This window comes from Ostrinia furnacalis, unplaced genomic scaffold (assembly GCF_004193835.3).
Source record: "Ostrinia furnacalis isolate ACB-3 unplaced genomic scaffold, ASM419383v2 OfSCF0639, whole genome shotgun sequence".
NCBI lineage: Eukaryota > Metazoa > Arthropoda > Insecta > Lepidoptera > Crambidae > Ostrinia > Ostrinia furnacalis.
This window is the reverse complement of record NW_021130878.1, coordinates 306669-331882: the sequence shown is the minus strand read 5'-3', so window position 1 is coordinate 331882 and position 25214 is coordinate 306669. Positions and strand designations below refer to the sequence as shown.

The 25214-nt window shown below is 38.9% G+C and overlaps 1 protein-coding gene across 1 annotated transcript; it reads left to right on the top strand.

The window, feature by feature from the left end:
• The first annotated feature begins 33 nt into the window (after positions 1-33).
• On the top strand, positions 34-24210 carry Naam (Nicotinamide amidase). The gene is made up of 8 exons (XM_028323511.1): positions 34-507; positions 4774-4960; positions 5529-5633; positions 14748-14882; positions 17922-18050; positions 20416-20584; positions 21375-21517; positions 22800-24210. The coding sequence occupies exons 1-8, from the start codon at positions 356-358 to the stop codon at positions 22893-22895; spliced, it is 1116 nt and encodes a 371-aa protein (XP_028179312.1). The 5' UTR covers positions 34-355; the 3' UTR covers positions 22896-24210.
• Positions 24211-25214: the final 1004 nt, after the last annotated feature.

Genomic DNA, 25214 nt, shown 5'->3' with positions numbered 1-25214 from the left:
TTTAATAAATAAATTTTAGTTTTATTGAGTTGATTATGCAAATTAATAAGTAACAAAAAATTACTTTAGCAAAACGAAACGTCCTGACAATGACATTGACAATGACATTTTGGTGTATTTTGACTTTTGCGCTTTTCTGCAACGAACTTACTTTACGCAACTTTCTAGATTTTTGCAGTGTTCTGAATAATTAATTTTGAAATAAACCATTGTTATTAATATATTTTGTTTGTATAAAAGTGCTACAAACAGCTATTTCCTGTGTAATAATCGATTTCATGTTCGGTTTCTATGATAAACTTTGGACTGAAATAGGTTAGTTACGGGCTTACAGTACACAAGGTAGTTGTTCAGCATGAAGTTGGAGGGCTTTATAAACAGCCACCGCGGCTGCCGGCAGCTCATTTCGATCCAACCAACAATGTCGGAGGTTGCTAACGGCGCGACACTCGACGAATCTTGTTTGCTCGATATGGACGCTTGCTATGAAACCTTCGACAAGGATGGGTAAGTTCCAGCCATCACACATTTGCCGCCATAAAAAACAAAAAGTTTTAAAATAAAAAAAAGAAGCGAACTCCAGATTATAATAAAATAAATTGCATTATTTAAGGAATAAATTATGTAGTTAGAGCACCAAATAAGTGCACTTATGTACCTACTTAATCGATAAAAATATACTATAAATAACAATAGCTGATAGAAAAAACATGGTTTTGTATTTAATAATGTCACAACTCGTTTCAACTTTGCTTAGTGACACAACATTTTTTTTTCTGTAGTTATGAGTGAAGTGAATAGTAAGCATACCATTAAGTTATGGTAATTTGAGACAAACATGTTTTTCCGTTATCCGTCTATAGTAGGCACCATTTTGATTTTTAGAACGAATTCTTTTTTAAACTTTCATACATTATATCAAAGTTAGATAATGAAATCATTATTAAATAATAAGACCAATGCTTAGTTATGTGGCATAATTGCCTAATAAATAAACAAACACATTTTTCACATAATTAATAGCATGAAAAGTGAAAAAAATAAAATGAAATGTTTTATTCACCGACACATAACAATATCATTATTGCATTGCAAACACAAGTTTAATACATCTAAAATAATAAAACCAATTACCAAAAGCTTATTTGAAAATTATGAATAAGAAAAAAACTTGTTAAACACTCATAATAATGTAACATATTTTCAGTAATACTTTTTTTGCTAGCTCAAGTTCTATTAAAATTATATTTCTGATATCCAGTAATTGCACACTGCAAACTACAATTGGTGAACTTAATACCTTACTGCATTTTCTACCAGTCAACTTTAATGTTATACAAAGATGAAACAGTTGTGGGCTTTTTAAATTATTATTTACATGTAAGCACATCATTATAAAATGTATAACATTTGAATCATAATCACAATGTATTTAATTTGTGTTTTGGAAGTTTCATTCATGAAAACCATCTTTCTTATTTCAACAATTGCATTTGCATGCACGTGCGCCACGTCAACGTAACCACTGTGGGTTCGTGTGCAGTTGTAATAGGGGCGAGATTGCAACAAAAATGGGTAGCCTGATGAGCTGTCGTGTGTACAATCTCTTTACGATATTGTTTGTTTATTTACTCCTCAAAATTATTTGGCTAAAATATAGTGATTAAAATAACTAATATATCTGATAATAATACTAATCCGCGATGTATATTTGATGATTAACAGTGTGTCGTAATTATAATTGAAACATGACACAACATTATTCACATGTGAAGTCTTAGGTCACTACATAATAATGACTGAGCGCATTTTTGGCGCTATTACGAGTAATAAGCTAGTTTTTATTTAACTTTAAATGATCATTATACTGAACATTTAAAATTTAAGAAGAGAAAAGGCACGAAATCACGAACCAATAGAACGTCTCTCCACGAAATCGTTTGACTTACCTATAACTCACGTTATGATAGAAATAAAAATGCCTACAGTCCTACACAGAAAATAAATGACTTATGAGTTTTTATGAGAAAATGCAGGGCCAGGCCATGCGCATACGCCGATATAGTAGTGCATGGTGTGTGAGTGCATAGTAGCCTTGACATTCACCTAAAGGCTAACTTGACTTGAAACCTAGCGTCGTCGTCGTCGTGCAAGTTGCAATAATGTCCAAGAAATTCTCTATTCTGTCGCAAAGGTCCAGGCAAGGATCAAACTGGGGCAAAACGTCGAGTTTAGCGGGACCCAGTAAGGCATAATCCAGCAATACTGAATTTCCCTGGGAAAGAGCCCTAACTCAACTATTTTCTTGCTCAAGAAACGTAGATGTAGATCCCGCGCCTGTAAAAGAGATGATCAGATGATCGCTTTGTCTAGTGCCTAATAATGTGCAATATTTCGAAGGTGACGAACACTCAATACTCATGTCTTGTGACGTATTAACCCACACGCCTCCATAATATTCTCTCGATGTTTACACGCCTGACGTAAACAAGGTTCCATTCATTACCTTGGCAGCGTAAATTACTCCATGTCGCACATGTGGGTAATGCAATATTTTAGCATACCTAACATGTGCCAAACAAACTTCAAGAGTGAGGTTTTGTATTTTTTATGCTATTCGATTCGCGGGTCTTTACTTGAGGACTACGAACGGATAAATCTCAAAAAAGATTTCCATTCATACCTTGGAATGTAATTTAACTTATCATAAAAAATAACAAGCACATCGCAGGCATAATTTTACCAACTTTTTATACATAATTTCGTTCAGAAGTTCCATTGAGTGCCCTTCAGAGTTTCTTCCGCCACTTCTTCTCAGCACCAGCCCATATGTTGTCCAGGTTGTCGCGAAGTGGTGGTAGGGCAAGCTATATTTGGGACGTGTTTAAGTGCCCTGGAAAGGGCCTATGTACTGAATAAACTATTTGAATTTCTCACACACACAAGATTAGTTTTTCTAAAGACAAATTTAGGTATACATTTTCCTACCATGCTTTATAGTTCTACAGGATGGAAGTATCTTCTTTACACACTTTGTAGATTAATAGTGCATCAGTTAAAAAAATATCTAAACTTTCAAAAAATTTTGTTGCCCTTTTAAACTTCCTATTCTACACTACATAAAAATAAACCGTCTAAAGTATTACCGTCGTACTCATTCTCATCCTCCACAGGGTTACCATAAGAAATATTCACAAAAGTAATTTATTTTCTGCAAGTAGGCTTTTAAAAAGCGCTATTACACGTCCCAAAATCACTTCAACCCTACCACTGCTTCGGAACAATAAATGGACCAGTGCACGTAAGGTAAAGGTGGGTCTATGCAAACGGAAAAAAAATATCGATATTTATCGTATCGATATTTTTCAAATATATCGATATATATCGCCCAAGAAATATCGATATTTCGATATATCGATATTTTTTGCCCAATTTGCAATTATTTATAAAAATGGCCAAAATTATCTAAATTTTAAAGAAAACACATGTCGCTGTTTCAACTCAAGTTGTAATATTTCAGTTTATTTTTTCGAATGAGCAATTAAACATTGACAAAAAAACATTATTCAAACCAGTATTTGTCTGATATTGACATCAGAGCCCCGATTACGGTAACTTTTAACGTTTCCAATCCAGACGCACTTCATCGATTCTGCGATACGATTGGTCAAAACAGCTAACGTACGCTGTTGAACGACCAATCGAAGATTGGAGACGTTAAAAATTACCGTAATCGGGGCTCAGGAGCTGTCTCACATCACAAGCAAGTCATAGAGCGTAATTTTTGTTTGTGTTTGAAGCAAAGAAACTAAACCCATACAGCTTACTGCATATTTACTAAATATAAGAAATCGGATTGGTTAAAAACATAAATGATGTTACGCATGAGAAGACAGCAGAGCTTTAAAAATATTAAAATATATCGATTTTGATATCTGAAAATAAATATCGAAAATTGATATATCGCCGGAAAAAATATCGCTAATTTATATCGATATTTTTCTGAAAAATATCGATATTTTGATATATCGATATTTTTTACCCAATCCTACAACGAGCCTACAACAATCACTCGGCTTTGCGAGATGTGAACGTGGAAAGCATTAGGGAGGCCTATGTTCAGCAGTGGACGTCCTATGGCTGAAATGATGAAGTCAGTCCACACTACACGAATTTTGACTCGGCTTGTGCTCCGCTCGTGCTTGGCTCGGCTAGTGTAGATCCACCTTATGATAATTATAGTGATATAACTCAAACCATTTCGCAAAGACACCGATTGCTTACAGCGTCGCGTGACTGCGGATCCTGGAGCTGTAATTAATTATGAGGTGTTGACTGAACAAGTAGTTCTGCACGATTGATGGACTTTTTGGATAGTGCGCATGTTTAAATTAAACTATGATGCATTCTAATAGAAAAGTTGTGAGTTCTGCGGGTAGTTGTAATTTATGGGATTAAAATTATGCGAACTCAGGTATTTCGTTTGCTAGTTTTGGCCGCGTGGAGTGAGGGAATATTTTTGTGTTATCTTTGTATCGGGTTCTTTGGGGTACCTTAGTTAGGTGATATTTTGTGAAACTGCGCTTTTGGCTAGTGACAGTAATTACGAAATCGTACTTACCTATTCAAACTTAACGTACCCACAAAAATACTTACGGTGTACCCTCAGCATTTATGTATTTACGTTTTCACGTTTTGGGAAATAAAACGTTTGCGCGACAGTCGTGCCGGCAACTAGGCATTATAAATTAAGTGTTTGAACGTTTATTTTAGGGATGGCAAGCTAAACTACGACGAGTTTCGGCTGATCTGCAAGGCGTTGTTCCGCAATGACAAGGGCCACATCTACCCGCTGCCCGAGGATCGTGCGCGGCACATCTTCCAGGTCTTCGATCGCGATGGCGACGGCTTCGTGGATAAGGACGAGTTCGCCTTCTGCTGGAACCACTGGATCAAGGTGGTGAGTGACCCTTTTTTTACGTGGAAAAAATTCATAAAGCTGCATATACCCGCCGCTGTGGTCATAGCTACGAGTTATGTGTGTCCATCTCTCTGAGCATAGAGGAAGTACCGGTGTAGCGAGGCCTTGACACGATTTCCGCCTATGCCCAGTTTGTCCACGGTTGCAGACCCATCTTTTGACCACGAGGACATCTTTTGAGTGGCGCTTCGCTAACGTGACTCACCTTTCCACAAGTCTAGCGCAATTACAGAGGTATGGGTGCGACTTTTACAGGTCTAGAATTCGCCGATAATAGTTTTTTTTATGTACTAGATTTTTGGGGCTCTTTTTGGTGCCCCCAAGACGTGATGCCCTAAGTATTTGCTTAAGGATTAATCCGGCGCAGCTTATCGGCAGATGCTGAGAAGAATTGGCGGAAGAAATTAATTCTCCTTTGTCAGCCTCTTATGACGATGTATTAAAGTAGTGTACTATGCAATTGCCAACACGGCTTTAAGCGATAAGTCTCTCTCTCTCTCTTGTATAGTTGTATATTCTGGTGATTTCAAGCGATATTTCATTGCAGATAGTCCGTCCAGTCAGCGCGTTCCTGATCGTGGACGTGCAGAACGACTTCATCTCGGGCACGCTGAACATCAGCAAGTGCAACGCGCAGCAGGACGGCAGCGAGGTCAGTGCTGCTTACTTGTTCTGTTAAAACTCATAAAACACTCATCTATCAATCTATCTATAGCAGCCTTTGGGTTCGCCTTCGAACATAGGCCTCCTCTTCAACCCTCCACCGACTTCTGTCCCTGGCCACACGCATCCAGTTCAGTCGAGCCTGTTGCCAGATATAAAACACTCATAAAACGCATTTATTTTTGCAAATAGGCACTTTTACACGTCCCAGTATTAACCATACCACTGCTTCGGGACAATAAATGGGCCAGTGCTGAGAAGCAGCGCACGAAACTCAGTGTGTCAGTCACTATTGTCAGCCTCCTTTTCAAGGGTTTAAGGCACTTTTACACGTCCCAGTATAAACCCTACCACTGCTTCGGGACAATAATGGGCCAGTGCTGAGAAGCAGCGCACGAAACTCAGTGTGTCAGTCACTATTGTCAGCCTCCTTTTCAAGGGTTTAAGGCACTTTTACACGTCCCAGTATAAACCCTACCACTGCTTCGGGACAATAATGGGCCAGTGCTGAGAAGCAAGCAGCGCAAGAAACTCAGTCACCATTGTCAGCCTCCTTTTAATTTCAAGTGTTTACTTACAGTCTTTATAATATGCACAGTCATAAGTATTGATGCGAGCTAGGCAGTGTTCTTTTTCGGGTATGTTCCTTTATAACACGGCGAGCACTGCTCAGTGCTCCACACCCAACAGTGAGAGCACTGAGCAGAACAGCTCTCGGAACCACTGTCATTTGTCATCTGCTTTGAAAGAAAGAAAGAAACTGTATGTTGCTGGCAGTTTGACCAGCAATCCTCTTTTGATAATTGTTTATGGTTTTTTACTTTTTTTTAATATTGTTTTAGTTTTAGATGCTTTTTCTGGCTCTCGTGTTCTAGTAAAATGTCTTGAGCAATATACTGTTTTGGCCCTATTTTGGAGTGTTTCCTTGCTTCTTGCATATTATGATCACCACCGGCAGGCCTATCTCTACATACCTACAGTCCACTCCATCGTTTTTAACACTGTAAATCGATTTAAATTACCATGCTTGCAATGAAAGAAATCAAAAAGGATATGTGTATCGAAATCTGCATTAACTCCAAACTGGTCGTATTTTCCTCTGATTGTTAACCCTGGTATACCTAAATGATGTCAATAAATGCGGTCGATTTTAATCGTCAATGACGTCGCAACACCATCTAAACTGAAAATATGCCTTAACCTCTTAACCGCGGTCAATTTTAATTTAAAAAAGTGGGATTTTATTCCTAGGCATGACGAAGTAGCTGGAGCATTATTTTTACGAGGGGTCCCAGTGGTTAAATAAACAACTGACGACGTCAATGACGTCGCAACACCATCTAAACTGAAATATGCCTTAACCTCTTCACCGCGGTTGATTTAATTTAAACAAAAGTGGACTTTTATTACTAGGCACACCGTAGTAGCTGAAGGATTATTTGTGCGAGGGTTCCTACTGGTTAAACAAACAATTGAGCATCAATGACGTCGCAACCAGCAGTTCACCGCCCGCAGCGGTCGCCCGGCGCTATCGACCAAACCACTCACCGTATTACGGCACTTATCGAGGCAGCATATCCAGCTCAATACTGGCATCTTGTGGTTTAATCTACACTAATTTTAGGGGAAAGATTCGATCGTTTGTTTGCATTGAATAGGCTCAGAAAGTATTAGACCGATTTGAAAATTCTTTCATCGTTAAAATCCTATATTATCCCTCAAAAACATTACGTTAGAATATTTTCGAAAAGCTTAGGGATCTGTATAAAACTTGGATAATTCATTTTCCGCAATTGATCCGAATTTATGACTGGGCAGTACATTTGTCGGCCCAGTTAGTGAGTGCTAGTTTTTTGTCAGAAATTGTCCATCTTTCGCTCGTCTATAAGTTTAAAGACAGCGATTTAAAAGAATGCATTTATTTTCTGCAAATTGAAGGAAAATTCCCTGATCATCAGAGAGCATCTGATAGAGCTCAAAGGGCATCTACAAAAATAAAAAAAACTTGCTTTAAAAATAAACATACCTAGTCCATAAAATCTGCTATAAACAGACTATCTTACGATCAATTGAATAATCAAATACATAATCCTATCACACTGGTAATCCCCCATGCACTTGTTATCTAACATAAAAGAACACTGCACTTAAGTGATTCATGTTCACATTCGTCAAGTGATTTGTAGCTACCTTTATTTCTAGACGAGTAGTAATTGCGATATGTACTTGTATGAGCTCACGTATACAACGATGGTGATAATGTACGAAGTTGTTAAATTTTATAGCCGCACTTTCAGAGACTGAACACAATTTTCCAAGATACTGATTTGCTAATCTCCTAATGTTGTTAACAAATTCTGAGTTTTTATGAATATTATGTAATACAAATTATTGAAAAAGAAGTTTTCTGGTAGTGCTCAAAAATGTGTATCCCCGTTAACCCTTTGTCAGCTGTAAGCTAGATATTATGTTTGTGTGGCCACTCTGTGGGTGGACTAGACAGTCCAGCGGTCGCCGCGATGGGATCGACTAACGTTCCTTGCATTTCTATGCTGACACCATTGCTATTGTACTATTCCATATTAGAAGTTGCCTCCTCAATTTAATTAACTCAATAAAACCGCATAATAACTGGTAAAAACGATTAATTTTATCTAGACTGCGTAGTCTAATATACATTAGGTATAACCATGATTACTTGCCACATAATCGAACATTAGACTGCCTATGCAATACTAAGTTTAGTGTCCGTAAACAAAGGCCGCTGCTATTGTCGTCGGGAATCAAATTACAAAGTCTGACAGTGCGCACTGTGGAGGCAATACGACCTACAATTTTATACGCCATTCTGTTTGGTATAGTCGGTAACAGAAACCTATGTAACAATTTTTACTAAGCACATTGTGTGTGTGTGACAAGACTTCACACACACTTAAAGTGCGTTAATACAAGACTATTGCGGTGAATCTATTTAAGCAAACATATTTAGCTTTCCTCGAGGGGTTAGAGTAACTTTCAAAACATTCATGTTAAAAAGTACATTATTATTAACTCGTTGGACGCCACGCGGCTTACCGAACCGATTGAGCCTCGAACAACAAAATATCTATTGGCATAACGAAGCAATAAAATAATATAAATCCAGGCCCATTATCTCGTAAATTTTGATTTCTTATCCCATTTCCAAATTGGTTTTCTCTTAGTCTTTCTAGGTGTTGTTGCAAATATTATTATTAGGAACACTTTTCGCACTACTACAACCAAAAATCTTAATTTTGCTAACCGTCTTTAATGAAACGCAAGTAGAAACAATTTGTACCTACATGGATACAGCACATAGTACGTGGCATGTATTGTTTTTATGATTTTTTTCCAATAACATGTTCAAAAATGGCCAGACATGATTGTATCTGACTGTACTGCTTTATTTGCTGTTTACATCGGAAAAGGTTAACACAGTCGATTATTATCGAGCCCGAATCTATTCTCATAATACGAGTAGATATAAAATTCTGCGTATTTTATGTCAAATAATATTTTACGTTGAACGATTTGAGTATTTCTAAGTATAGGTCTGATTTATTTCACATCGTCTGGGTTTGATACTAAATAGTAATTGTTTTGATACTATAATTTTACGTTTTCCATAAATGTTTTTATCGTTTTTACAATACTTGTGTAACTGTAAATTTTTAGTAATATCAGGAAGAAGTACATATTATTATGTAACTGCCAGCTCTTAACACTTTAACATTTTTCAAGGCTTTTTTTTATTATGAAAAGATTTTAATGCTTTTAACAAGACAGTTATTTGACCACAATCGCACCTGATGTTTAGTGGGATGCAGTCTAGGACGGTACATATCTGCCCTGTAAGTGCCTATTCACTCTCGCCTTGAAAAGGCACGGATAGAGCTTAGTTCAATACAGATAGCATTACTAGGTATTACAACTGCTAATTTAAATTATACTATTATTTTTGTCAGTGCAAGGGCTTGTTCCCACGGAGACCTCCCGTTTTTTGCAGAATCCTGTTTAGTAGAATACGTGTTTAAATGTTAACGTTCCCACAAACATCCCGTTTCGCGAAAAAACGATCCTTTCGAATTCAAACACACATATTCACACGACAGTCAGACTACCGACAGATTACCGAGAGAACGAGCCCTAACTGAATTTGGGCTAGATGAAGCTCTCAATTGCAGGACGCCTGCAATGCGATTGATAACGGCACGCAACGCCGGGCGCCCAGCTAGTCACGCGATCTAATAGATAAAAACTTTCGCCAACTTTTGCTGCATTCGGGCCCGATTCGCGAAAACGCCTACCAATCATAAGGATTAAGTCATAGCTTTTTATCATTTATAATCTTACTAGTTTCTTACCGCGGATTCGCACGTGTTGATCTATTACATAAAACAGTAATTTCCACTCTTTACAACTTACCAAAACGAATTATTTATTTTGAGGGAGACTTAAGTGAACGACTCAGGAAGCGGCCTTCGTGACGAATACCGATAGATCGCAGAAGCTGGATGAGATAAGCTTAAGCTAAAGATAGGAAGCCTCTGTCCAGCAGTGCATGATAAATGACTTGAAAAATTATGGATACCCCATTCAAACTTTCCCCCGTTTAAAGATTATTGCGGGAAAAAGAAGCCTTCTATGACCTATGTGTTATTCTTGGTCTCATTACTATAAAATTAACCGCAATTGGCGATGCGGTTTAAGCATGAAAGCTTTTTTATTAGTATGGACTGTAAACGGAGAAAAACCTAGCCTTTAAAGCCTAAATTACTTTTACTTTTATGTGCTTTTTTTTTTGTAAATTCGGGCTAGATTAAGCCCTCAGCTGCAGGTTGCTGCAATGCGATTGATACCGGCGCACGTCACGCGATGTAATAGATAAATTAGATTTCTCCAACTATTGCTGCATTGGGGTAACTCGTGAAAACGCCTACCGATTTTGAAGGTTACGTTATAGATCTTCAATGATAAAAGACAGGGCATTAGCCAAATGACGTCCACTGCTGGACAAATGACTCCCCCGTTATAAGTTATTATGGCAAACCTGACAATTATGATTTTTAAATAGAATTTAAATCTGTTTTCATGCCGTAAACGGTAGACTGAAACACGAACAGCCTTAACAAGTTTAACATCGTCAATTTAAACCACAAATCTTACTTAACTAACATCATTTATAGCAAAGGAGCTTTTAAACTTTGATTAAAAACCACTGAATTAACTACTACCCCAATACCGAACAAAAATAACCCTAAAATGATGAGCGTGCCGATTAAAAGCCTTCACCGAAGGCGAAATTGGATTAGCTGTCAAAATTCCCACTAAAAATAAGCGAAATCCATTTTGGGTGAAATTTGTTAACACCTCGGCGGTGCCAGGCACGGCGCTAGTGATCGCCGGTGCTGGGCACTTTAAATTTCAAATGTGTTGAACTCGTTTATGTAAGCTTTAAATGACGGCAGCCGAAGGGTTAACTGATGGATTACTTGATTGGAGTGCGGGGTGCATTCAGTTTTGGATTTGCGGTTTTAATTCCACTAGAAATTTTAAAAAGGTTATAGTTTTAGTAATAGTCTTTCTAGGCCTAATTTCAACTTCACAAGTAGGTTTACATGGATAAATTAGTTCAGCATACTGCTTTTGAAACAAATTATGTAATTTTAGGTTACTTAGATATTTTCATGTGCACATAAAACACGTCTCAACAACAAATTCACAGTGAATTTCTTTTGAACATTTTGTAGAATACACAGTCTACTTCTACAACGTTCCAATTTCCAATATAGATTGTCCTGACCCTTCGAAACAACAACGTTTATGTACCGCTTAAGAGCGTTTACGCCGTTTGGCGCAAAAACAGTACTTTTTCAACTCGTTACAATCATTAACCAGTAATACTACAAATATGATATAGGCATAAATAGTTAAGCAATTTCGTCGTCTAAATAGTTAATTGAGAAAATATTGTGATTAGTTTAGTATTTAAGAATTCTATCAAGATAAGTCCACACAGGTTTTGTAAATTTCCACTTTAGCGTCAGTTTACAAGCTGAAATTTTTATAAAAATACTGTGAAAACGATTTAAAAAACATTTATATCCTATAGCATAGATCCTTGGGCAAATAGTTATCTGAGAAAATTTTTAGATTTAAGCATTTTACAATAAGAAATCACAAATTAAAAGAACGTGAAATATCCAAAAATCAAAGTGATTTTTTCACCAATATTCTTTCTTTATTCAACATAAAAATAGCTTAATATAATAAAACAACATCTTCTTTAAAATATTTACTTTGAAACGATATTTAATTAATTGTTATTGTTTTGCTATAAACATTTGAAAACTATTAAAAAACGCCGCGCGTGAATCATTTCCAATGATGCCCATTGAAACGCCGCGCTTCGCGTAAACGCTCTTAATGCTGAGAAGATGGATGTACTTATAAATTCGGAAGCATGGTGACCCTGATAGCAGATATCAGTGCAAATGCAATGCAGATCGTATCGCGATGCGCCAGCCACGGCACCCGCGCTTGCAATGAAGACATCTGACGGCTGTCAGCGTGTTAACTTCCAGTAACCTTGACATGCAACTTATATTGCAAATGCAAGTTCTATTTGGTTTATAGCTTGGACTGAATCCATACTAATATTTTAAATTATAATCTAGCGGCAGAAATGTAGGTCTGTATAAAGTATACCTAGTACCCTTCTTAACGTGCTCAAAATCTCTTGCCTGAAGAATTTATTCAAAAATTTAGATAAGAAATACTCTACTTAGAACACTTTACGGCTATTTTTACGTCAAAAGATGGCCTGTGTTCCTATCCTAGGTCCTATGAATTACTAGACGAATTTCCATGAAAATTGGTTCCGTTTAAAAAAGTTTGCTCTACCACAAATTGAATCCGGCACCCCACGTGTGACTAGTAACTAAGTAACCCGTTACTAAAATTTTATTAAAAGCTGTAGCAGCTTCTATCTTTTTATAAGTTTTTATTTCTCCAGTCTTGAATAAGGAAGACAACTCGTTTTAAACTTCTACACCAACGCAAGCAAAGTCATGGATTACATATCACATAGTAGCTTATCTTTTAACAGCTTTCTCCTTCGTGTGCATTGTAATCGTCGGTCTTCGAAGGCGTGATATCTCACAAACTACCATCACACCTGGCACCGCTGCAAGGTCTCGCGGTCGCGATGGGAATCGAACCCGCTATCGTTGCACATCCAACTGTAGTTACGTGATTGTGTTACTTATGTAGGGTTTCCATTCGTCTGGATTCATTTTGGGATGAAAACAAAAATGTTTCGCATATTTTTTTAAATGCATACTTTCTTTGTCCCTTTCAAAATTATTTTTTATCGCTAATTAGAAAAGGTACACTTTAAATGAAATTCAGATGATATTTATTAGGAATATTTTTCGTTCGTCGTTTCAGCCAAATGACATCCACTGTTGGACAAAGCCCAAAGGCCTCCCCCAAGGATTTCCATTCAATATTGTAATTATTTAATAGTCTAATGCCCTTTTTCACCATCAATCCCTATTTCTTAAGTGACCCATTTAAAAACAAAATTCCTGTTATGTGTTACCTTAGGGGTCACTTAAAAATTAGGGATTGATGGTGAAAACGGGCATATATGGTAAATTATAAAAGAAACTGTACACATGTTGTAATTTTATTCAGTGTACCAGGTAGGCACTAGTTGCTATAATTTTCTAGATTAGTAGCTTTGTAAAAAATGTTTTTAACCACAAATCTAATTAAGCCTGGAGGCCTAGCCGTAAAAGGTTGATTAATTCAATACAAAGTTCTACGTATAATAAAAGCACAGACTATTGTTGTAGGTAGGTCATGCCCTAACAAATGTCATAGCAAATTATAGCAACAAAGAGCGCGGAAGTACCCTCCGAATGGATTACCGTTCAATAGGTACCCGTCGCTGTTAAAGCTAATTTATTGGCCCATTGTCCTGGAGAATCGGTTCAGTTCAGCTGGGGTTGCCATCAGTCGGTATTTGCCCGGACTTGTCTGGACTTATAGCCTTCTGAGGTGCGTCACTTTTAGTAAAAAAAAAAATGTTTTGTTAAAACTAAAAGTTATTTGTGTCTTTTAATCATGTTAAAATTAATTAGCATTTGAAAAAAAAAAATTAGCGAAACTAGCGAAAACAGCTTTTAAACAATAAATTATTTTTTCAAATTTTACATTCGTTACCAACATACACACAGTCCTCTCCTTTATCTAAGGACTTACTTAAAAGTTCGAACACATAACTTGGAAATATTGGAACATAAGTACTTAATAGGTTATCAACTTTCTGACTTTGGTGGACTGTTCTGAAACTTCCACCCACCCCCTTATAACAAAAAGTTAGACTCTGGGTGAACTGCTCTATATTGACACTTAGTGTGGAAATGTCATTTTAAACCAGTGGACGTCCCGGGTTTAACTTTTTTTTAATGAATGCCCCAAAGTTTTATCTGGTCCAGACATTCCTTTTCTAGATGGTCACCCTACCATCAATGGATTTAAGGCCCTCCCGCACGCAGCGACACTCCAATTCAATAAGTTGGCCATTATGCTGAAAGTTTGGATCCCTTGTGGATATTGCCGTCATATTTTTTCTTGATCTTTACAAAAGTATTCCGAAGTAGTTAATAAAGCAATAATTTTGTTTGCATAAACATAGCAGTAACGAAAATCCTTGGAAAATGGAAAAGTTTGAAGGTGCACCCGCCAGAAATCAATTATTCGTTCTTTGAAACACAATTACCTAGGTTTTTCTTTAATCAAATTAAATCCTGAAAATAAGTAGCGCTAAAAATACAGCCACTATTGTCAGCCTTTATAAAAAGCTTACTAAATTATTTTAAATAGATCCGAAATAGGCATCGTTTCAGCCACAGAACATCCACTGCTGCTTCCCCAATGATTTCCAGATTGGTCATATAATTACGTGCGAGTGATAAGGATGGGTAGCTTGGAGTCATTGGACGAAATTCTATCTGCTCGGCGACCGGACTTTAGAATCACCCCAGGCAGTTTCTATAACTTGTCTGTTCTCCAGGTGGTGGAGCCGATCAACCGGCTGCTGGAGACGGTGTCGTTTGACTGCGTGTTCTACTCGCTGGACTGGCACCCGCCCGACCACGTCTCCTTCATAGACAACGTGCATATGCGGGAGCTTCACCCGTCCAGCCCGGTAAGTTGAAGCTCTCGTGACCTGTAACACAGGTTCTATATTATAGAATCTATAAGAAAACATCTGGCTACATGTAACACAGGCTCATTCAGAAAACACCTGGTGACCTGTAACACAGGTTCTATAAGAAAACATCTGGTGATATGTAACACAGGCTCATTCAGAAAACATCTGGTGACCTGTAACACAGGTTTTTCAGAAAATATCTGGTAAGTAATTATTTACAAAAGCAGCAATTATACCATGGGTTACCTATTGTAAACAAACGACACTCGAAAGTTGTTATCTTGCATTTCAATTATTGCATTGATAATGCAACTACCGATTAAATAAAGTACTGTCTCGACGCTACTGATTCTTTCCAAGTACCAGTAAACTAAGTATAGGTACCTGGTTCAGTTTTCAATAACTTTGTTGCTATTCCCAATTCATAATCATCAACAGCCCTTTACAGTCCACTGCTGGACTATCAGCCTCCTCTACTATAGTGGAGGGTTTTGCCATAATCCCCACGCTTGGCAGGCGGGTTGGAGATCGCAGTTTAAAAGATTGATGTTTGTCAGAGAGCGCTGCTGCCCGTTCTCTGTTTGATGTGTAGTCCCTAAGTCGCCTCTTACGACACCCGTGGGAAGAGTAGGGGTTGGTGACAAATGTATTCTACTCTGCCGTCACCACACGGCATTCCCAATTCATAAAAGATACAAATTAAAATCTTTGGCGTTCATATCGGCCTCTTACCAGTGCCACTCCTATTTGGGTAAGTCTCATAATGTTTGACACTAGAATTATAACTTGTGCTATAGAATAAATACTCACAGGCCCTCAATAGAAGAACAATGCCCACGCAGACTCAATTCTAATGCAGTGTATCTGCATTTAACAGCAAATTTTAAGTTGTTCTACTAGATGCTATTTAGTCTGCTGTTTAAAGAAATTCATCAGAAAAGCCCCTGAACATAATACAAACGTGATCCACCTCTTGACATAACCTCCACAGTAACTCATAATGATCCGAAATATTTTATTCGGCCAATAAAAGTGAATGTTAAATCGATATCACTTCACCCCTTCGCGAATGAATCGATTAGTTTTATGGGACAAAGGCCCGATCTTGCGTATGTTTTAAAATAGCTACACATCGATACCCGATAAACGCTGTCTATCACGCGAATTTGTTGATGTGACCATACGCGACTATTTTTTAGGATACTCATTCATGATTATTTATACCTGTAGGCCTAAGATGCGCGCCGTGATAACTTTTATCGACGTTAAAATGTATGGACAAAATCGATAAAATGGCGTGATAACCGCTTATCACGGCGCGCATCTTAGACCTACTGAACATTTTGTAACAGATAAGGTCTTTAAGATCTTTGTGAGACGTTAAACATAGCTCTATTGGAAACGATTTATATTATTTATTTTCGAAAAACCCAGTTGACTCAACTAAAATATCAAACTATGTTCCACCAGAGCAATAGAGAGAAGAGGATTTAAGACACTATTTAAATCAAAGATGTAACGGCTAAAGAATGTAATAATAAATAAATAAATAACGTTCTTCAAAACCAAAGAGATCCCAATTTCTATCTACAACCTCATCGAGCTAACTGCGCACCTCGGAATGCGACTCTCCCTCGCACTCACCCGCACACCTCCCCGCGTTCGTCCGAACCAGAGCATCGACATGACGTCACGGATGCCAGGTGCGCAGTTATAATTTGAAATAAGCTAAGAAGTAAAGCGCACCTTAAAAGTGCGTGCGCTCACGCACCACTAAACTTTGGTGTGACGTTTTTATGCGATCAGCTGGACCTCGTTTCTGCTCATTTAGAAAGTCTAAAGGTTTACGGGACTACTCCCACTTCTATCTCGTTCCCACCACTGCAACTCCTGTGTAACCAGGATCTACAGCCAATATAAAAACCCAACCAAGGTTGTGTATTAATATTGCTTTGTCATTCATAAGTGCCAAAGGACATCTGACAAAATGGTCCAAAAATGTATGACACATATCTGGTCTCCTTTTAGTCAAAAATAAAAATTGAATGAAGACATTTTATTTCAATGTCTCACTTGAGCCAGTCTCGTGGAGTCTCCCAAGACACTCGTCCAAGGCGCGGTAGTCGTCATCGCGTGACGCCGCGTCATGACGCCACCACAAGGTCAAGTTCACTTTAAAATTGTCAGAAAAAAGGTTTACGACCCATCGCTGCGGGGCTCATGCTGACGATGTCCTTTTACAGCTTTAGAACGAAAATAGCTGATGATGACTGTTCTTTTCATTTCAATTACAGCAGATTTCATTTGGGATATTGACCATGAATGACGAAGTTCAACGACCCCTCTAAATTTCCGCATTTCACCCTCTATCATTTAGGCTGTTACGAACTTAGCACCAGGTAACCCGTAATAGGCATGGTATTCTCCAAAATAAGAAAGTCTTTCTGTTATTCTACAATCACAAAGTTGAATGAAGCTTTCAAACTAAATTGGGAATTATGGTTATGTTATATACAGTAGCAACTAGCAAATACAAATCCTTCATTCAGTAATTAGACCCTTACCAGGGCGCTTAAATACGCCCCAAATAGCTTGCCCTACCACCTCTTCGGGACAACATATGGGCTGGTGCTGAGAAGAAGTGGCGGAAGAAACTCAGTCACCTTTGTCAGCCTCTTTTTCAACCAAATTCCAATAAATATTTACATCAATTTGATTGGAAAAGACCGTCTACTTACCAGTTTACTTCCTCAACTTTGAACTCCTCCTATGTTCTTCTGATTAATTTCGTTGTGGGTCCAATGACAGTTTAACTTTCCCCGGGACAAACTTGACCTTCACTAGTTGGGTTTTTATTGGCGGTCGAGCTGTAGATCCTGGCTACACAGGAGTTGCAGCGGTGGGAACGAGAGGTGGAATTCCCGTTTTATCAGTTTAGTGTCGCGACCAATAAAAAACCCAACCAGTGAAGGTCAAGTTTGTGAAGTAAAGTTAAACTGTCGTGTGAAATCAAGATAATCTGTTATTCTTCAGGTGTCAGCAGACAAAGCACAGGCGTACGACACAGTGGTGTTTGCGGGGCCCCCGCCGATGAAGCAGAGGCTGTGGCCCCGACACTGTGTGCAGGACACGTGGGGAGCCGAGCTGCATAAGGATCTCAAGGTGAGACCCCTCAGATCATTACACTATTAGATTACCAGATTTCAGAAACTAGCAATAGCTCGCTTGACCCCCGCCGATGATGGAAAGGATGGACTTCTTGGCGGGAATCTGAAGCGTCATGTTAGCGGTTTTGTTTTATTTCCTCAAATTCGTGTTTGGGCGACTATTAATCTATAATATAAAAATGAATCGCAAAATGTGTTGGTAAGCGCATAACTCAACAACGCCTGGACCAATTTTACCAATTCTTTTTTTTAAATGTTTGTTGAAGTCCAAGGATGGTTTTTACAGCGAGAAAAGTTTGAATAATTTCCGAGTAAACCCTAAAAAACTCGAAACTTCACCCCTAAGGGTAAAACGGGGTCCACGCGTACGAAGTCGCGGGCGGCCGCTAGTGTGTAATAATGGTGGATTATTAACCATTAAGTGTTCGTGAACGTGCATGAGTGTGGGCAAGTGAAGCAAAACAGTGCACCGTGATTCTTCTGGTTCTCTCAAGTTGTCCATAGGAGGTCTCAGTAAAGCACCACAACTTTACTGAGACTCAAAGGGTGGGAAGGGGTATCATCTATCATCCTTCATTATATCATTACTTGATCTCATTTTGTAACTCGTATCACATAAATACTTGAAAATGGCACAAATCAAGTCGACCTCGACGTGTATTGCCAACATCATCAAAAAAGAAGAAGGATAGGATATGGTGACACCGTGGATAGGATATACTTAGGACAAACACTAAGAGTTTTTGGACTCCTCGCATCATGACACTATTAGTTCATCATCATCATCATCTCAGCCAGAGGACGTCCACTGCTGAACATAGGCCTCCCCCAATGCTTTCCATGTTGCCCGGTTGGTAGCGGCCTGCGTCCAGCGCCTTCCTGCTACCTTTATGATGTCGTCGGTCCACCTTGTGGGTGGACATCCCACGCTGAGTCTATTAGTTACTAAGTTACTACTGACCCCCTAGCTAGATAAAGCCTGTTAGAAACAAACACTAAGAGTTTGCTGAACCCCCAGCAATTAAGCAAAGAGTGTGACACTGCGTGCAGGATACTTGGGGCCCTAGGCTGCATAAGGATCTCAAGGTTGGACCCCTCGCACCATGATACTATTAGACCCCCTAGCTAGATACGGCCTGGGGCCAGCGAACCCTTGTTTGTTTCTAACTGTCGATAAAGCAGAGGCTGTAGCCGCGACACCGCGTGCCTCAAGACCCCTTTATTAAGCAAACACTAGTCCTTGCTGGAACCCTCCCGATGAAGCGAAGGCCTTTTTACGCCAGATGTCGCTTCGGTCCTCACATAATGCGAACTTTTGAGTGCATAGACATACTTATTTTATTCGGTGTGAGTATTTTATGTAAACCTGGATATCGCTGTTTAAAATCTATTATCTTTCAAAATATAAACAGACTGGTTTAATACCCATTTATAGCATAACTTTAATACCACAATGTCGATCAAATCTATAATTTTACAACACAACCTTATTCCAATTGTAACAAAGACGCGTTGCGAATTTTTTGGCTGCTTCTGGTGTCACGAATTATTCGACGCTGACTGTACCTATTACGGCAATATGACATCGCCGGTAACCCAGAGCTTGGATTTATGACGTCCCAACGTGTAATTTGCAGACGTTATCAAATCTTGATGAGTCGGTAATAAGCTCGTGGCCTTGGCTTCACTACTTTGTCAACCTTTAAAGACAAACTTAGGTTAGAAGTTAGGTATTTTTTTAAATTACTGTGTTCTGCAATACGTAAAAAAGGTTAGGCTGCTTTTCCAGCTAAGCTTGGTTTTTTAGCCAAGCTTTAGGGGAGGACAAAATCAACAAATAGAATCACTTAATTCTCCTAGCTACACTCATTATATTCCTGGTGGAAATGGCGGGAAACGAGGCAGTTATACATTATAAAAGTTAGCGAGAGGTAAGAGGAAAGGACTGAAGTAGGAAGAATATGTAAAGATGGATGTGGTAAGAGGTGACGAAGTGAGAACATGCGAATTGCGCACATGCCTCTCCAGCCCTTCTGGCCAGCGTGAGGCTTCTCCATTTGCCTCTTAGAGAGGGTCATCCGCTTGCAGTAGATGAGCTGATGATCATGATGGTGATGGTTATTGAAACCATCAAAGAGGTATCAATGGTTATACAGTGGGAATAGATGGGTGCTACATACCTACTTTAAATTCATTGTGCCTCTAGAACAGGGTTAGTAGACGTGTAATATACTAGCTACCTACCTATGTATACTGTATTACGTTTGCAGAAGACTGGCACCCCTGGCATGCCCTTTTCACGTTTTATATTTAAAGGTTAATTAATTTAATTATACTAACCTACTATTAACCATTTCCAGATAGTGGAAGGCGCGGTGAAGGTGTACAAAGGCACGAATCCAGAAGTTGATTCTTACTCGGTCTTCTGGGACAACAAGAAGCTGACAGACACCAGCCTCATCTCGCAGCTGCGGCTCCGAGGAGCCACCGATATCTACATCTGCGGCCTGGCCTACGACGTCTGTGTGGGTGAGTGGGCGGGGCCGGGACAGACACGCCCCTTTACTTTATCTTACGTTACTTTACAGTTACCTTAAGTGGTCTGACACGCCCCCAAGCGACAGTTAAATACACTGGTCATCATAAAAATCGACCCACCCGCGACAAGCACTTTCAAACGTATGCATCCCCACTTCCCACCAATATTACTATACTATATTACCATTTAAAAGCCTAGTTCTAAACTTCATTTCATTAAAGGAAAGGTTTTTACCCCAAAAATGTGTCTTTAGAAGGATCCAGAGTCACTTCTTCAAAAAATAGGTAGTTACGCTTGAGTCAACTTTTATGGCTATAATAGCTATCCATCTATTAAAGAGGACATGTGAGATCATTATTTGGTTTTATAACCATGAAAATTGGTCTAATTGATCCCAGAGGTGAGCCCAAAATGAGGTCTTTTTTCAAGTCACATTGATGGTATATGTTAATCATTTATTTAGAAATGAAATGTATTTTTCTTTAAGGATATTTATTGGGCTTTCAAATAACACCAATATTGTTGGGGTACCATGATTGTGTCAGAAGAAAATCTTTAAAGTTCGCGTCGCGGAAGGTGCGGTTTATTTAATGTTGAGTGTAGTTTACAGTATAACCAATATGCATAGTTAAAACGTTCAATAATTAGCGGTATTAACGAGTGGACCTTACTAGCTAAAGGCACCAATTGGTAAGTGCCAGTACAAATAGTCCCACAATATGAGCGGTGACCAATTAGTTGGTGGCGCCATCTGGTAACCAATTCCTCTTGGCTCCACAGGAGCGACGATAGCGGACGCGCTGGCCATCGGCTACCGCGCGGTGCTGGTGGACGACGCCAGCCGCGGCGTCGACCTCGCCGACATCGAGCAGACCAAGGCCACCATCGTCAACCACAACGGCGTCATCGTCACCACCGACGAGGTGAGAGCACATCTACAGGGTGGAAACGATAAGTGATCTCACACGATTATTTCTAAACTATACAAGATATCAATAAACTAGTTACTGATTCTAAAAGTGCTTCACAAGCTCTATCAATCGGTATCAATAATAGGTTACAGAATAAACTTGATCTATCTGAAAATTAAATGTTTCCAGCTTCCATACATTTGTTAATGTCACATTATTTTTTAAACTACACATGATATCGTACAACTTATTACTGATTCTAAAAGTGCTTCACAAGCTCTGTCCAATGGTATCAATAATAGGTTACAGAATAAACTTGATCTATCCAAAAAATCAATGTTTCTTTCTTCCATACATTTAGTACTACCACAGTCATGACACTCATCTCTTGACAAATATTATAGCAAGTAAAGCCTAAAACCAATATTTTCCATGAATAATTTTAAATAAGAATACAATTTACGAGTTTATTTTACGAGTTTATTATTAAATAAAAATAATTACACTTCTAATATTGTGTGGCTGGCAAACATTTAGTATGGAAGCTGGAAACATCGAATTTTCAGATAGATCCAGTTTATTCTGTAACCTATTATTGGTACCGGTTGAAAGAGTTCATGAAGCACTTTCAGGATCAGTAACCAGTTTTTCAATATCTTGTATAGTTTAGAAATAATCGAGTGAGATCACTTAACGCTTCCACCCTGTATAGGGCGTTATGGTTCGTTTGTTTCAGCCAATCACTCAATCAGCAGTCCACTGCTGGACAAAGGCCTTCCCAAGGGTTTTCACAACAACCGGTCCTGCACTGCTGCGTTATTCAAGTCAAGCTGTATGCAACGCAAGATCCTGGAGAACATAAGGTGGACGTTTAACCGTTTACATCGATCATCGCCGCGTGCCAGATGTTGCATATGGGATGATATGGGACACCCCGCCCCGTTGCCCCGCAGTATTTTTGTGTTTAATGAGGGTTTTCGCGATTGAAAAATCCGCCAGGTGGCAATACGTAGACGGGAGGTCCAAATGCTGCATGATTGGTGGATTTTGACATATCTGTCAATGTCATGTCAAAAATAACCGCAATTTTTCAATCGCGAAAACCCTCATTGTGATAATTTTAAAATCTATGAGACGTAACTTAATATAGGTGTTCTGTAAAGGGCCTACTTTAAAATTTGAACACTTTCTTTTACAATCATCAAAGAATTCGAACACTTTCTACAATCATCAACAGCCTCAAACGCCTGAGATAGTGCTTCAAAGTTGTAAAATGATACCATTATACTTACAGGTGGCAGCGATGGTGGAAGGTCGCGACAGGCGGCCCGAGCTCGGCTACAAGTTAGCTATGGAGCTCAAAACCGCCATGCAGGACGAGCAGCAGTAGAACTACTAACTGTGAGAGTTATCCGTTTTATTTGAAAGATACCGCAACAAGTACACTATGCTGAAAATTGTCCAAATCGAAGCGCTAGCCCTCACACTGAAGTACGGGTGAGGGAAAGATAAATTTACCGAGATGGTGTTCACACTATTACGTCTTGGTCAATTTTCCGCAGTGTACTTGCGCCATAAAAATGTAGAATTGTAGATAGTGCACGTGTCCATAGGACTTTGGTACCGCGTTAAACTGGAAAATAGAAAATGACCTTGCCAGTTCAAGCCGGGTTGACACGTTACGAGACAGCTCGGACCGAGTCACGTCCGAGTACACTCGTACGAGTCAGCGTCATACGAGTGTACTCCTATAGTGGTTTACACGTTCATAGTGTACTCTTATCAGAGCTCATTCAATTTTGCACCAATTTTGTGTCAACTCTCGGAAAACACTGATCTGCTCAACATGGAACAGACTGATCTGCTGTTGCAAGGTATCACAGTTGTTGCAGATATACTAATAAAAGAATTGAACAATATAATGCGCTCAATAGCGGCATTTCGGGCATCTTTGATTTTATACTCTTTAAGTCTCACGTTCCACAGCACTTCTTCTTCTTCATACAGTTCCACGAACCTGACAGTATCACGTTCCGACCACTTTTTCCTTGACGCCGCCATTATTTTTAATTAAAAATGTCCGAGCTCAGATCCGAGTGATAGAAAAAATAGAGCACCGTCCTAGTCCGCTCTGTCATAGTACGTTCGTACGAGTGCGCTCGGATTACATGTTTACACGATACGAGTAGCGTCCGAGTAGTAATCCGAGTCCACTCGGTCCGAACTGACTCTTATCGTGTCAACCCGGCTTGAACTGGCAAGGTCATTTTCTATTTTCCAGTTTAACGCGGTACCAAAGTCCTATGGGCACGTGCACTATCTACAATTCTACATTTTTATGGCGCAAGTACACTGCGGAAAATTGACCAAGACGTAATAGTGTGAACACCTTCTCGGTAAATTTATCTTTCCCTCACCCGTACTTCAGTGTGAGGGCTAGCGCTTCGATTTAGACAATTTTACCGCATAGTGTACTTGCGCCATTATATTTAGTTTAGGTCAGTTTACCCTGAGAGGGCCATATTTTTTTTTTGTTTTTTTGTAAGTCCCTGGGGTCTTCTGACAGTGACTTATCTGTGGACTCGTGCTTGCATTATCTACACGCTAGTGTTGCGGGCACATCGATAAATTCAGGATGTCGATAGTGCTATAAATACTATATTTTTGCCTTTACCATCGATATGCAACAGTACTACATACTAAGGCCCAGAACACACGGTGAAACGCAATTGCAACGAAACTGCAACTTCTAGTTACTTTTGAGTTGCATCTAAGTTTCTGCCGTAGATTCCGTTGAGAGACCACATATGACGCGACCATTTCAAACCAGACACAGTAATGTAAGTCATGCCCACTTCGTGATTTAGGGTTATTGTAATTTTACCATTAGACACGTAAGCTGTGATGGGACTTTACATTTGCTTTTATTTGTCCCTTACTTTACGATAATTTGTGTTGTGCTTTTTATTAGGGTTCCGTAGCCAAAATGGCAAAAACGGAACCCTTATAGTTTCGTCATGTCCGTCTGTCCGTCTGTCCGTCTGTCCGTCTGTCCGTCTGTCCGTCTGTCCGTCTGTCACAGCCGATTTACTCGGAAACTATAAGTACTACAGTGATGAAATTTGATGGGAATATGTGTTGTATGAACCGCTACAAAATTATGACACTAAATAGTAAAAAAAAGAATTGGGGGTGGGGCCCCCCATACATGTAACTGAGGGATGAAAATTTTTTTTCGATGTACATACCCGTGTGGGGTATCAATGGAAAGGTCTTTTAAAATGATATAAAGTTTTCTAAAAAACATTTTTCTTAAAGTGAACGGTTTTTGAGATATCAGCTCTCAAAGTCGTAAAAAGTATGTCCCCCCCCCTCTATTTTTATAACTACGGGGTATAAAATTCTAAAAAAAATAGAGGTGATGCATGCTAATTAACTCTTTCAACGATTTTTGGTTTGATCAAAGTATCTCTTATAGTTTTTGAGATAGGTTGATTAAATTGACATAATAAGTTTATTATATTTGCTGCTACGGAACCCTTTGTGCGCGAGCCCGACTCGCACTTGGCCGGTTTTTTATTATCTATTTTGAGAGTTTTTAATCTTAATTAGCTAATACGTTGAAAACTATGCTTAGCGAGCCTTTGCTTTTGCAATATTATGACGACATTTAGGAATAGTTATTTAATACAATTATTTATTTCATAAT